Genomic DNA, 12631 nt, shown 5'->3' on the forward strand with positions numbered 1-12631 from the left:
ACTCGCTGTGTGACCTTGGCAAGCTGCCTGACTTCTCTGTGCCTTCAATTCCTCATCTATAGAACAAGTTTATTGTGTTGAACTTGACTTATAAGATTATCATGAGAATTAAGGATAATGCCTGTGAAAGCCCTCAGCACAGGCTCTGACTCATAGTAAGGACTCAAGAAGTGGCCACTATAATCATATACTAAACTAAGGAGCCATCTGCATTTCTTCACAGAAATCAAATTTCAGGTTGAATTTAGACCTGTATGGTCTTTTTCTATTTGAAGACACATGAGTTTTTGTAATAGAATGTATAGCTACAGGGGGTGTGTGTGTGTGTGGTATGTGCACATGCACAGACCTACTTTTTTGGTTTTTTGAAACTTTTCCGTCAAATGTGACCTGCCCCTTCTCACTCCAGGTAATGGGCTTTGGTCTCTACCTGATGGATGGAAATGTCAGTAACATTTACAAACTGGATGCCAAGAAGAGAATCAACCTCAGCAAAATTGATAAATTCTTTAAGGTCAGTGCCTGGGGCTGGGCAGGGGCCAATGGATGGCCTCTCGGGAAAGAAATGAAATTAGCCAGCAAGCAGTGGGGCTTGTTGACTGGGCTGTAGTTCTAAAGGCCTCTGGAAGAGGAAGACAGAATGGCAGGGCCTCCAGCAGCCCTGGGTAGAGGAATCTACACTAGAAGGCAGCCCTGTGGCATCAAACATGGTTAAGTCTCAGGATTCAGCTGGGATTTGCCTGGATCCTGTATGCCTACCGCATTTCCCCCTCCCTGAAATCCCTTGCCATGCAAAGAAAGAGGTTCATCCCAGAAGACAGCGCCTGCTTTTTTTCACTATAAATCAGAGCTCACAGAAGCAGAAGGATTAGACTGGATTTTAAACTGATTGACATTTGCAAAATCACAGCCTCTCACCTGCCCACCAGAGGCCAGAGGCTGGCCCCTGCCTCTGGGCAGAATGCCCCAGAGCAGCTGTCATATACTCAGTCTGTTCCAGTGCCCCACAGATTTCATCTTCTCACCCCAAATCTTTAAAAATAAAACATTGTGGTTAAGCTAAGCCTTTGAGGTTTCCACCAAGGGATTTCCTACTTTGGAATTGAATTCTGTGTTGTCAGTTGGTTCTAGTGTTGGGCACTGCAGACGTGGGGTGCAGCCTCAGGGGTCAGACGTGGGAAAGCCAGGCTTAACGTTCAAAACAGAACCCCCTCCCAGTGTGACATGGGGGACACCAGGCTGGGCCTGAGTCCTGCCAACTCTTCGAGGTTAAGGGGAAATAAGTCACCAAAAATCATCTGTCCCTTGGCTTCTTTTTGAAGCTGGAACTTTCACTTTTCTCCAGAGGTGCTCCAAATGAAAACAGGGCTTATCTTGGGAGACCCTTGCAAAGTCTGTCTCTGCCTCCATCAGCATGATGAGATGGGTGGAGTGGAAGACTAGAGCATCGCTTCCAACGGGCCGGGATTTAGTCCGACTCTGCCACTTAGTAGCCAGATGACTTTGGGAAAGGTCACGAAACCTCGGAGACCGAGTCCCCCAGCCTCTTGTGAGTGCTAAGGGGGTCTACTTTATAGGGTTCCCTCTAGGGTTCAGTGGGATTACATAGCTAGCCAGAGCCCTGGCTCATAATCCTGGCTTCTTGACTTCTAGCTGGTCTGACTTTATGAAAAAAAAAAAAAAAAAGCACTCAAGCTCCCTGAGCCTCAGTTACTTCATCTCTGAAATGGAAATGATAACAGTACTGACCTCAAAGGGTTATTGTATAGCTTGAGATACTATTTTTTGTTTTGTTTAAAAGACTTTATTATTATTATTATTATTATTTAATTTTATTTTTGTTTAAAATATTACAGATGTCCCTTTTTCTCCCCAATGACGCATTCCACCCCATCCCTTCCCCCTCCCCAGTCCCTCTCCCCACCATTGTCCGTGTCCTTGGGCTGTGCATATATGCATATAAATTCTTTGGTTACTCTCTCCCCCTCCGCCCACCCGCCCTTCTCCATCCCCCTGAGATTCGTCATAAAAGACTTTATTTTTTAGAGCAGTTTTAGGTTCACAGCAAAATTGAGCAGAAAGTGATGAAGATTTCCTTATACCTGCCACCCCTCCCCCCACTCATGCACAGCCTCCCCCATTACCAATATACCCCATGGAGTGGTGCATTTGTTATAATTGATGAACCTACATTGACCCATCATTGTTACCCAAAGTCCATAGTTGGCATTAGGGGTCACTCTTGACATTGTACATTCTATGGGTTTTGACAAATGCACAGTGACATGTATCCACCACTATGGTATCATACAGAGTAGTTTCTTTGCCCTCAAAATCCTTGGTTTTGAAGTGCTTGGCAAAGTGCCCAGTGAGTCAGAAGCAGACCATAAATGCCAGCCTCCCCTCGCCTCTCCTGTTCTTCAGATGGGACTTGTCTGCCCTCTGGTGGTAGGTGCCATGATTTCAGTGACTTCACGCGAGTTTCTCAGGAACACTGCACGCGGCCAGCAGCAGACCAGGCAGCCACTCCTAGCCCAGAGTTCCAAGCAGGAAGGGGCATCTAATCTGAGGAAAATTAGAGCAGAAGGGGCCCTGCCCTGGGAGGCAGGCCATCTGGCCCTCCTCCTTGACCCGCTCTGCCTGCTGGGTGACCTTGAACAAGACACTTTGCCTCTCTGGGCTGAGCTGCTGGAATATATGGTTGGTTGAAGGCAGGGGACGCGTATGTGGGCTGGGGCTCTTTTTGGCTCCAGGGTCCCATGGAAGCAGCATCGGAAGCAGAAACTAGGGCTCAGTCCGGAGGCACACGGACCCTGCCGCCCCTGGTGGCAGGCAGCCACCTGGTTCCCCCTCAGCGTCTCACGCGCTGTGTTTGCTTCCTTTGCAGCAGCTGCAGGTGGTGCCCCTTTTCGGCGACATGCAGATAGAGCTGGCCAGATACATTAAGACCAGTGCTCACTATGAAGAGAACAAGTCCAAGTGAGTGCCTGCCGTAATGTCTCTCGGCTCCCGCGAGGCCGCCCAGCCCGGGCAGGGGGCCGAGGGGCCACTTCAGCCCCTCCTCCCTCCCCAGAGCCCTGGGCAGGTGGACTCCAGAGGGGAGCAGCGGAGGGTGCTCCGAGTCCTTTTGTATCCGCCCTTTGCTGCTGGGGTTCAAAAGTGCTCAGAGCACAGCCATGCCCCTTCTCTGTCCCAGCCGCAGTGGGACAGCAGGAGTCCTCCTTCCTGGCCCTCGGTGGTCAGGTGGAGCAAGATGACGTCATCTTTTATCACCCTGATTCTGTCTTCAGGTTTTGTGTCCATACAGTAAGTATACATGGTGTGTATGGTTTGAGCTGTTCCAACCGTGAAGTGGTTGAGCGGCTCACCCCTGGGGCCTTTTATAAACCACCATCCTAGGGAATCTGTGCTGACACCCGGGTCTGGGCTGTCAGTGCCTCCTGGGAGTAGGGCCCACCCAGCGATAGCCTGTATCTCTGGGGTGGTTAGGAGGTTTCTTCTGCCTGCGTCTCAACTCGCCGGCTGCTAGTGTAGGGGGAGGATTTCTAGGAAAAGCACGGAGTCAAGAATGCTGAACTCATGTCCTCACATTATCTGCATGAATCCTCTACTACCTGGAGTTGGTTGGTTGGGAACGGCGATGTGGCCAGGGTGGGATGTCCGTGGTCTGAGTGATCGTGTCCCCATGCCTACACTGGTGACCTTTGGGAAAAACTAAAGCCAAAGTACAAACATGAGGAAGTGTATCACCACCCTGAGTATTCTGAGGGCCACTTCAGGGCTCCTTTTGAAATATTAAATTCTTGCCAGGACGTTGCTCTGCCTTAGGTGGCTTTTAACTTGTCTACTGGGTCACCCAACACTAGATGGCCAAAGAGGGTGGAGGGGGCTGTCTTTTTTCTCTTGGGAAAGGAGAGTAAAGACTTTTATTCATTCATTTTCTCTCCAATTTAGGATGGGTTTCCCAATGATATGTTTCAAAATCAAGAGTTGAGGAGAAATAGGAGGGGGAAGAAGAGGGGTGAGGAAAGAGAGAGAATGACCATGGCGCCCCTCACCATGGAGTGTTTGCTTGCGTGCTACCAGTTCACTGTTGAAAGAGCACAGTCCCTTCAGGTTTCCTTAGTCCCTCCCCAAAGGACCCTTCAAAGCCAGTGTCAGCCACAGGATTTCAGAGTCAGGAGACAGGTTTGGGAGGTCACCCATCTTGCTTTTCCTTGGCGTGGATTCCAGCCCTTTGTAGCCCTAGAGAGGCTGCAGTTCCCTTCTCACCTGTATAACTGGTAAGTACGTGGACACGAGGTATCTGGAAAAGCCTGCAACTGGGTCTTAGAAGAGTAGGAAGGGCTGGTCCACTCATGTGGGATGAACAGGCTGTCTTGCTCGTGTCTGGGTTACCTCTTGGTTCTGCCCAGGGGGGCCAGCCACCTTGGCTGGGCACCAGGAGCAACATGTGAGTGGAAGGAGCCTGTCCCACCAGGCGCCTGAGTCCAGGACCTGCCCCGACCCTGTGCTTTTCTGCCCAGGTGGACTTGCACCCAGAGCAGCATCAGCCCCCAGTACAACATCTGCGAGCAGATGGTTCAGATCCGAGATGACCATATCCGCTTCATCTCCGAACTCGCTCGCTACAGCAACAGTGAGGTGAGCTCGCTCTGGCTGGGGAATGGAGGCCCATGTGGGCCCGGGTGAGAAGGGGTGAAGACCAGGTAGGAAAGAAATGACTGTAGAGATCATGGAAAGCAGAAGTGAGGGAATACACATCGGAGGCGGGAAGGCAGGCTGGCCACGAGCATGGGTTTTAGAGCCGCACAACTGGATTTGATTCTGGTTCTGCTGCTGACCATCACAGGTTATTCAGCATCTCTGTGCCTCAGTTTCCTCCTGTGCAGAATGAGGGTAATAGTAGCCAGAAAGGTTCATTGAGAGAATTAAACTGTGATGCATGGAAAACGCATTGGGCCTAACAGAGAGTAATTGGTAATTGTTAGTAATTGTTAGTCTGTAAATGTTCCAGACCATCTCCGCCCTAAATAGCAAGAGAAACAGAGTTCTAAACATGCATGCTCATAATACCGTCTAAATATTTTAAAACTACACAGTGATGAATGATCGTTAAACGAACCAGAAAATACAATTAGGGACAAAATAAATGTTCAAACCACAGAAAAAATAGAGATGTACAAAAGGAGGGAAAATCAATCACGTAAAATCCTACCACCCAGAACCAACTATGATTAATGTTTGGGTGTATATATCCTTCTGGGTCTCATCCCACATAAACCCTTCCGATAAGTGTATATGTTGGTTTAGTAGCACAGGTCCCCTGAGTCGAGTTCCTTTATTACCTGGAGCTCCTGGATGGATGACTGCCCCGTCCCACGTTTGCTCACTGGTTCTACCATGTGGCCGCAACCACAGGGCGCATGCTTTCCAAACCCAATTTCAGAAATGTCTTCTATCAAAGAGGCAACGTGTTTGGAATGAGGACAGCCAGACAGATGCAGGCGGTGTGGTATTTAGGCCAGTGGACGCGGACCAGGGTCATGCACAAACCTCTGACTTTCTTAACCATCTGGGCCAGTCAACTGAGCTAAAGCTATGGGGCTAATTTAAGTGCAGGGGTTTTCTTTATTCCTTGTCAAGTTTTGGTGTGGTCTGAGAATGAGACGGGCTCAGAGTTATTTTTGAGATCATATGCTTTATACATGTGTATGTGCGGACAGTTATTATTCGCAGTAGTTACGTCCTATAAAGTGGGTGGCCGTGAGCCCTGAATTAACGAAACGGAACCATTGCTTCCGGGGGAAACTCAGGGTCAGGTTCCTCTGAGTCTCTGGTCACAACATTTTCATCGTACTTGTTTTCTGTGCCTTTTCTGTTTAAAGACACCTTAGGTAGTCGTTATTGTTGACTCATGAACATTAACTCACAGGCAACAGCACTATCATTCGTGCCCGAAGAAAGCAAGTCCAAAACATGTTTCCTCCGAAAGGTACTTCTTAGCCTTCGGGACAGAACTTCAGCACCAGGCTCAGGGCCATTATAAATAGTGAAATCACCAGTAATGAAAAGTACAAAAATGTGAGAAATGTGGCACAAAATAAACCGCAGAAAGGGCACTTGTGTAGCGTGCGGAAGCTGAAACCAGAAGGCAGAGCCTCGCCTTGTTCAGCCTCAGCTGGGGACATGACCCAAATTTTTTGTCACTCAGCGTGTGTCTGTGCATGGCCACGAAGGGGCTGCGGGTATTGATTTTGAGGTTACAAGTAAATGTTAGTAAGTAGGCGAATTCACAAATACAGAATCCACAAATAACGAGGATGGCTCTGAATGTATATGTGTGCACGTGCATACATATGTACACACACACGTTACGTCTATGCACATGCATGGCTACATGTTACATCTCACTGTGGAATATTACACATGCAAATAGGTGTGTCTTCACTAGTGTCTAATTAATGAGTTGTGAAATCAGTTTAGTGTTATGTGATGAGTATTTTTGTGGGAAATAGAATAGAAATCAGAGGAAATCCCATGTATTAAGAGTAAAGTTGCTTTGTGACGAATGCTTCATGTATATATTTAATATCTCTAGATAGGTATGCATCCCTGAGTCTATAGTATGCATTTCCCCCTGTAAACTGCAGTCAGAAAAGCCTGAAAGCCACCGTGATGAGATACACCAGGGTGGTTGTGGGTGGGGGTGCTGGCATCACTCACCTGAGTGTGAACCCTCGGCCATGCACAAGCCATGCGGCCTTCAGCAAGGCCCTGTCTGAGCCTCAGTTTATCTGTCAAGGGGATATCCTAGCAGCACCTCCCTGTAGCATTCTTCGGGGAATCAATGAAGTAATGTATCGAGGTGCCAGGCATGTGGATGTTGAGGGTGACGGCTGCTGCTCCCCAGGTGGTGACGGGCTCCGGGCTGGACAGCCAGAAGTCGGACGAGGAATACCGCGAGCTCTTCGACCTGGCCTTGCGGGGCCTGCAGCTTTTGTCCAAGTGGAGTGCCCACGTCATGGAGGTGGTAGGTGTCTCAGAGCGGAGGCTGCCCCTCCCCTGCCCCTCAGACCCACCTCTGTTCACGTGGAACCTTTCTGCCTCTGCCTCTCCCCAAGCACTCTTTTCAGAGCAGCTTTACTAAAACATAATTCACATGCCATGGCATTCACCCATTTAAAATGTGATTCACCAGTTTTCAGTATATTTACAGAGCTGTGCAACCAACCACACATTTAGAACACTTCATCACCTCAAAAATACAATCACACACACACATAACCCATTCCCTGTCTCCCCAGCCCTACACAGGCTACTTTCTGTCTCCATCAATTTTCCAATTCTGGATGTTTTTTACACGTACAGTCCTATAATATGTGGTCTTTTGTGGCTGGCTTCTTTCACTTTGTATGTTTTCAAGAGCCATCCATGCTGTGGGGCGATTCAGTATTTCTTTCCCTTCTCTGGCTGAGTAGTCTCCCGGGGCACGGTCACGCCTTGTTTTGTCTGCCCGTTGCCCCGCTGATGGACATGTGGGCTCTTCCCATCCCCCCAGTACTCCTGGAAGCTGGTGCACCCCACGGACAAGTTCTGTAACAAGGACTGCCCCGGCACAGCGGAGGAGTACGAGCGAGCCACGCGCTACAACTACACCAGCGAGGAGAAATTTGCCTTCGTGGAGGTGGGTGCTGACCCCCCGGTGTCCCCCCCCCAGTCCCCAGGCTGCTGCTCAGGGTCGGTCAAAGTGGGGGGCAGTGGTTCCGAGCCAGACAGCAGCCTCGGTCCCCTATTGTGCATGTACTTCCCTGTCCCCCCTCCTGCCCCCCAGACTCACCTTTGTCACGTTTCTCACAAACGATTAGAAACTCAGCCTGTTCTTAAAAATCCAAAGGAATGTGTTCACTCCACTACAAAAATGGGCAAAAGGAAACAAACCAGCCAAAAATGGCTGAAAGGGCTCAGAAAAATGCCCAAACTGATGAGTGTACAGATTGAAACTAAGATGAGATAGAGCATTGGTGACCGGTCAGCTGGTAAAGAGCTGGAAGGTTGGTGATGCCCGTTGCTGGGCGAAGTGTGGGAAATAGGCCTTCTCGGGGGCTTGGGTGGCCCGTTTACGTTTTACAGCCTTTCTACAAGGACAGTCTACTCAGATGTACTCAGATGTATACTGCGCGTACCCCTTGGCCCCGAAGGCCTTCTGGGAACATACCCCAGGGAAATAAGCCAACTGCACAAAGTCGTATGCACACAGGTGTTTAACGCAGTATTGTTTATAATACCAAAATATGTGAAACGACTGAAATGTCCTTCAGGGTGGGACCAGGTCACATAAACGGAGGTACAGCTATGTCATCGAATACTGTCCAGCCACTAACACGGATGTGCTGACATGGAAAGATGTGCACAGTGTATTGTTAAGTTAAAAAAAAAGGTTAGAGAACATGTAAAAAATCATGCCATTTATGGTAAAATTAATGTACTTTTGCATATTTACTCAAAACTGAAGGACATAAGTATTTACATTTATTTCTACCAAACCATTAATAGTGGTAGTTTCTGGAAGGGAGACACTGCTTTCCTGGTTTTTAACATTCTAATTTGTTTTTTGGTTTGTTTCATTGCAAGAAGATATTTCTGTTTTTGGGGGGGGGGGCTCATTCATACTGAGTTTTGACTTTGCCCTTTCGTTTTCATAGGGATGCCTTTTGAAGAGTAACTTTTTAATTTTGACAAAGTCCAACTTATCAATTATTTTGTGGTTTCAGACTTTTGTGTTCTAGCTAAGAAATCTCCGCCTGGACCAAAGTTGCAGAGGTTTTCCTGCAGGTCTCACAGATCAGTCCGCTGTGTTTGGAGTTATTCTGAGGGATCTTTATTGTCTGTTTCTTCCTTTGTTCCCTCATGTCCTCTTTGCATCTCTAGCCAGGAGCCCAGCTTCTTTTATAACGTGTCATTTCTTTTCTTTAGGCTTCTGTCCCACTACAACATTTCTCTCACTAAAGCTTCTCTGCAGCAAAACCATTACACTTGTGATTCCAATGAAAGTCGTTGCTCGCCTCCTGAGCTCTCTTCTCGCCATTTCCCCAACCTCCAATGTTCTTTTCTCTGTAAGGTTTGAGGAAGGACATGGCGTATTACCTAAGCTCATTCCTTAATTGTTTCATTCCATTTCAACAAAAATTTCTCCACGGCCTGCCGTGAGCCCAGGCCCTGGGCGTGAGCGTGCGCAGGTGGCCGAGCCTCGGCCCTGCAGGGCTTGCAGCCTGGTGCAGGGGGACGAAGTGGAATACGTCATGGCGGGCGTGATACGTGTGGAGGCTGATGTGGCACGTGCTTTCCCCTCCGAATTCTGAACCAATCTAAGAATTAGCGCTTGAAGCTGACAGGGGTGGGGGATAGGGAGTTAAAGGATCAGGTTTGTTGCTGGTAAAGCTGGACCAGAGACTGTGCCTTCCACCCAAGGCCACACCAGACTTCCTATTTCTCCCCCACCCCTTTCAACTTATCGACTGGGAAATAGGCAAAGCAGCTATAGAAATACATCCTCAGGGTGGGGAGGGGATGATTCATAGGAAACAGGAACCCAGGGGACGGGGCACACACCCTGGAGGCAGGCAGATCCCAAGAGACAGATCGCAGACACCTGCCTCCCCTCTAAGTCGCACCGGCTGGCGCCTCACCTGGCGCCCTCCCGACGATGCGGAGAAGGGTCCTGGACGGACAGGCGTGCCAAGGTGAGCCCGACCTTGATCTGTGCCCGCCAGGTGATCGCCATGATCAAAGGCCTGCAGGTGCTCATGGGCAGGATGGAGAGCGTCTTCAACCAGGCCATCAGGAACACCATCTACGCCGCCCTGCAGGACTTCGCCCAGGTGACCCTGCGCGAGCCCCTGAGGCAGGCCGTGCGGAAGAAGAAGAACGTTCTCATCAGGTGGGCCTTCGGGTGGCCCTTTTCAGGGGCACCTGGAAAATCGGGTGCAAGGTGCAGAACACAGAGGAAGGTCCCTGCAGGGCAGCCTCTGAACACACAGCCCCTCCAGCAGGCCTCAGGACGCCTTCTCAGGAGACTGGACATTAGAGGAATTGGTCCTCGGTCTTTGGGTTGGAAGCCCTTATCCACCGCTATCCAGTTATGTGAACTCGGTCACGTTACTTCCCTTCTCTGAGCCTCACTTTCCCTCATCTGTAAAATGGGGGTCATAGTGGTTCCTACCTCGTAGGCCCTTGGGTTGATGAAATGAGATAATCCAGTGTAGACCTAAGCACACAGCCACGTGGAGTTAAGTGTGCAACAAGTATAAGCTATCAAAACTTGAAATACACAGTTTTAATAAACTTCAAAAAACTTTAAATGGACGGAGACTCTCCTAGAACCAAAAACAGAAAGAGCTGTCCTGCCTCGCTCAAGAGCTCTGCCACTGCACAGGCTTGGAGCTGAGGTCTCAGCTAGCCAGTGGGCCTTGGGATCACCTGGGGCACCTATAGAACGCAGACTCGCGGCTGCACCTCAGGTCTGGTAAACCAGCATCTCTGGGGTCGGGGGGCAGGATGAGCACCGTCTACAAGCACCCCAGGAATTCTAGGAAAGGGGTCCTGGGACACCACAGACTCTAGAAACAGGCTTGCAGTGTTTATCTCCTTCTAATGGTAAAACCCGATCTGAGCCTGGTTCTTCCTTCCCAGTGTCCTGCAGGCAATTCGGAAAACCATCTGTGACTGGGAGGGGGGCCGAGAGCCCCCCAATGACCCATGCTTGAGAGGGGAGAAGGATCCCAAAGGTGGCTTTGACATCAAGGTGCCCCGACGTGCCGTGGGGCCCTCCAGCACGCAGGTAAGCGGCTCCGGGCACAGGCCAGCTCTGCTCACTCAGGCCAGCCAGGCCATGGTAGGTCATTCTGGGTGGGCCGTGGGGCTCTGGGGCTGGGGGTCCTCAGGCAGGAGGGGCAGGGTCAAGCAGCTGCTCTAGTCTTATTCTACTATCTTGTTTTGATGTAGGAGGGAGGACCACTGGCTTAAGATTCAGGAGACCTGGATTCTCGTCCTAGATACCTGTGTGACCTTGGGCACGTTATGTAATCTCTTTGTGCCTCAGTTGTCTAATCTGTTAAATGGGGGTAATACCAGGACTGGTTCCAAAATGTAGGAGGAGTTTAAAGTAGAATTTATATGCATCTGTCCTGTCCCTCTTTAACGAACCCTGCCCCTTCCCCTGCAGTGTCATCCTAGCTTGGGAATTCACAAGTTCTGCTTCTGACTTGCTGTGTGATCTCGGGAAAGTGCCTTGACCTCTCTGAGCTCTGATTATCTTCTCTGTTAAATGAAAACTTTGGATGAAATCGTGTTACTGATCAAATTCCCCTTTTTATTCCTCCATGCCCTCCAAATACAAGTATTGAAAGCCTTGACCCCTTAGAGAACATTTAGTAATCAGAGATATTTAAAGTTTCCAACTGGAGCTGTTCCAACAACAACAGGTAGCCTGTGGCTTATCCAAAGCAGTTGTAAAATTACAGGGGATAAAATAAAGAACCTGGTCATTTTAGTTAAGTCTTTGTGACCTACTTAAATGGTAAACAGTTTCTGGTAAGCTTTTTGAGGTCTTGGGAAAAAGCTTACGGCTCCACTGAAGCTTTTAAAGGTCTTACAGGCCCCAGAACCCCAGGCTGGGAACTCCCCCTTCACATGACCTTTAAGCCTCTCTCGGATCTGAAATCCTGAGTCCTTGAATCACCTGAGATGAGCATCTGAGGCCCACCCCTGACCCTCCTCACTGTGTCTGTGTCTGTGTCTGGGCAGGGGTGGGGGAGGAGGGACAGGGGTGAGATGTGTTCTCAGCACTGTTCTCGTTAACTTCCCCTGGCTTCACCAAACGTGGGCCAGTTTGCACTCATCTTACCTGCTGGTTGGGGACCGTCCCAAGGAAGCTTCTCCAAACTGTTCTGTGTAATGTTAGGGGCCAGAGACCTTTCTAGCCCAGAATGCACCAGAGGGGCTGAGCAGGGCTTTAGGTGTTTCTTTGAGCTGTAAGACATGAGTGAGGGACAGACGGACAAAGCAAAGGAAAAACTGGAATGGAGGAGGGCGAGAGAGGGGGGTCAGCAGGCAGAGAGAGAGGAGGACTACTTATATAGACAAGTGAAAGGTGAATGTCACCAACAATCAGCCCCCTCAGCACCCCAGAGTCGTGTTAGGTGGCACAGATGCATTTAATAGGCTCCTAGACAGTCAGAGCTGGAAGAACCCTTAGAGACAAACTAGTCCTAGTCCCCTCCCCCTATTTTACAGATGGGGAAACTGAGGTCCAGGGAGGGGAAGTGACTTGTCCAAGCCACAAGGTGAGTCACAGGTTGAGGTGGGACAAGAACCAGGTCTCCTGACTCCCACCCCGGGGCTCTGCTAGAGCCTTCGGATAAGGGCATCCAGTGTAGCTGGGATGTTGACGGTGCTGGCGAGTCACACGCTCTGTTGAGTAAAAGTAGGTGGGAAGAGAGTTTCCCCTCTTATGGACAAAACGGATTTTTAAGTAGTTAGAATTTGATACAAATCAGTCAGCGCCTACATGGAGGGACGGAAAGTGCTTTCTTTGAGGCCTCCAGAGGCCATCGTTAGAACAGTGCTCCTG

General features: G+C 49.6%; 1 protein-coding gene across 4 annotated transcripts in view; it reads left to right on the forward strand.

Annotated features, from left to right (window-relative positions):
• Positions 1–12631, forward strand: part of CYFIP2 (cytoplasmic FMR1 interacting protein 2) — a 101084-nt gene that overhangs the window by 30263 nt on the left and 58190 nt on the right. For all 4 annotated transcript variants that reach the window (XM_081136327.1, XM_081136329.1, XM_081136328.1 and 1 more), the window contains exons 9-15: positions 410–514; positions 2888–2979; positions 4527–4644; positions 6914–7033; positions 7562–7687; positions 9774–9940; positions 10693–10840. In XM_081136327.1, coding sequence (XP_080992453.1) covers positions 410–514; positions 2888–2979; positions 4527–4644; positions 6914–7033; positions 7562–7687; positions 9774–9940; positions 10693–10840 — 876 coding nt within the window. The remainder of the gene's footprint in view (positions 1–409; positions 515–2887; positions 2980–4526; positions 4645–6913; positions 7034–7561; positions 7688–9773; positions 9941–10692; positions 10841–12631) is intronic.

This window comes from Miniopterus schreibersii, assembly GCF_964146895.1.
Source record: "Miniopterus schreibersii genome assembly, chromosome: 4".
In the NCBI taxonomy this organism is placed as follows: Eukaryota; Metazoa; Chordata; class Mammalia; order Chiroptera; family Miniopteridae; genus Miniopterus; species Miniopterus schreibersii.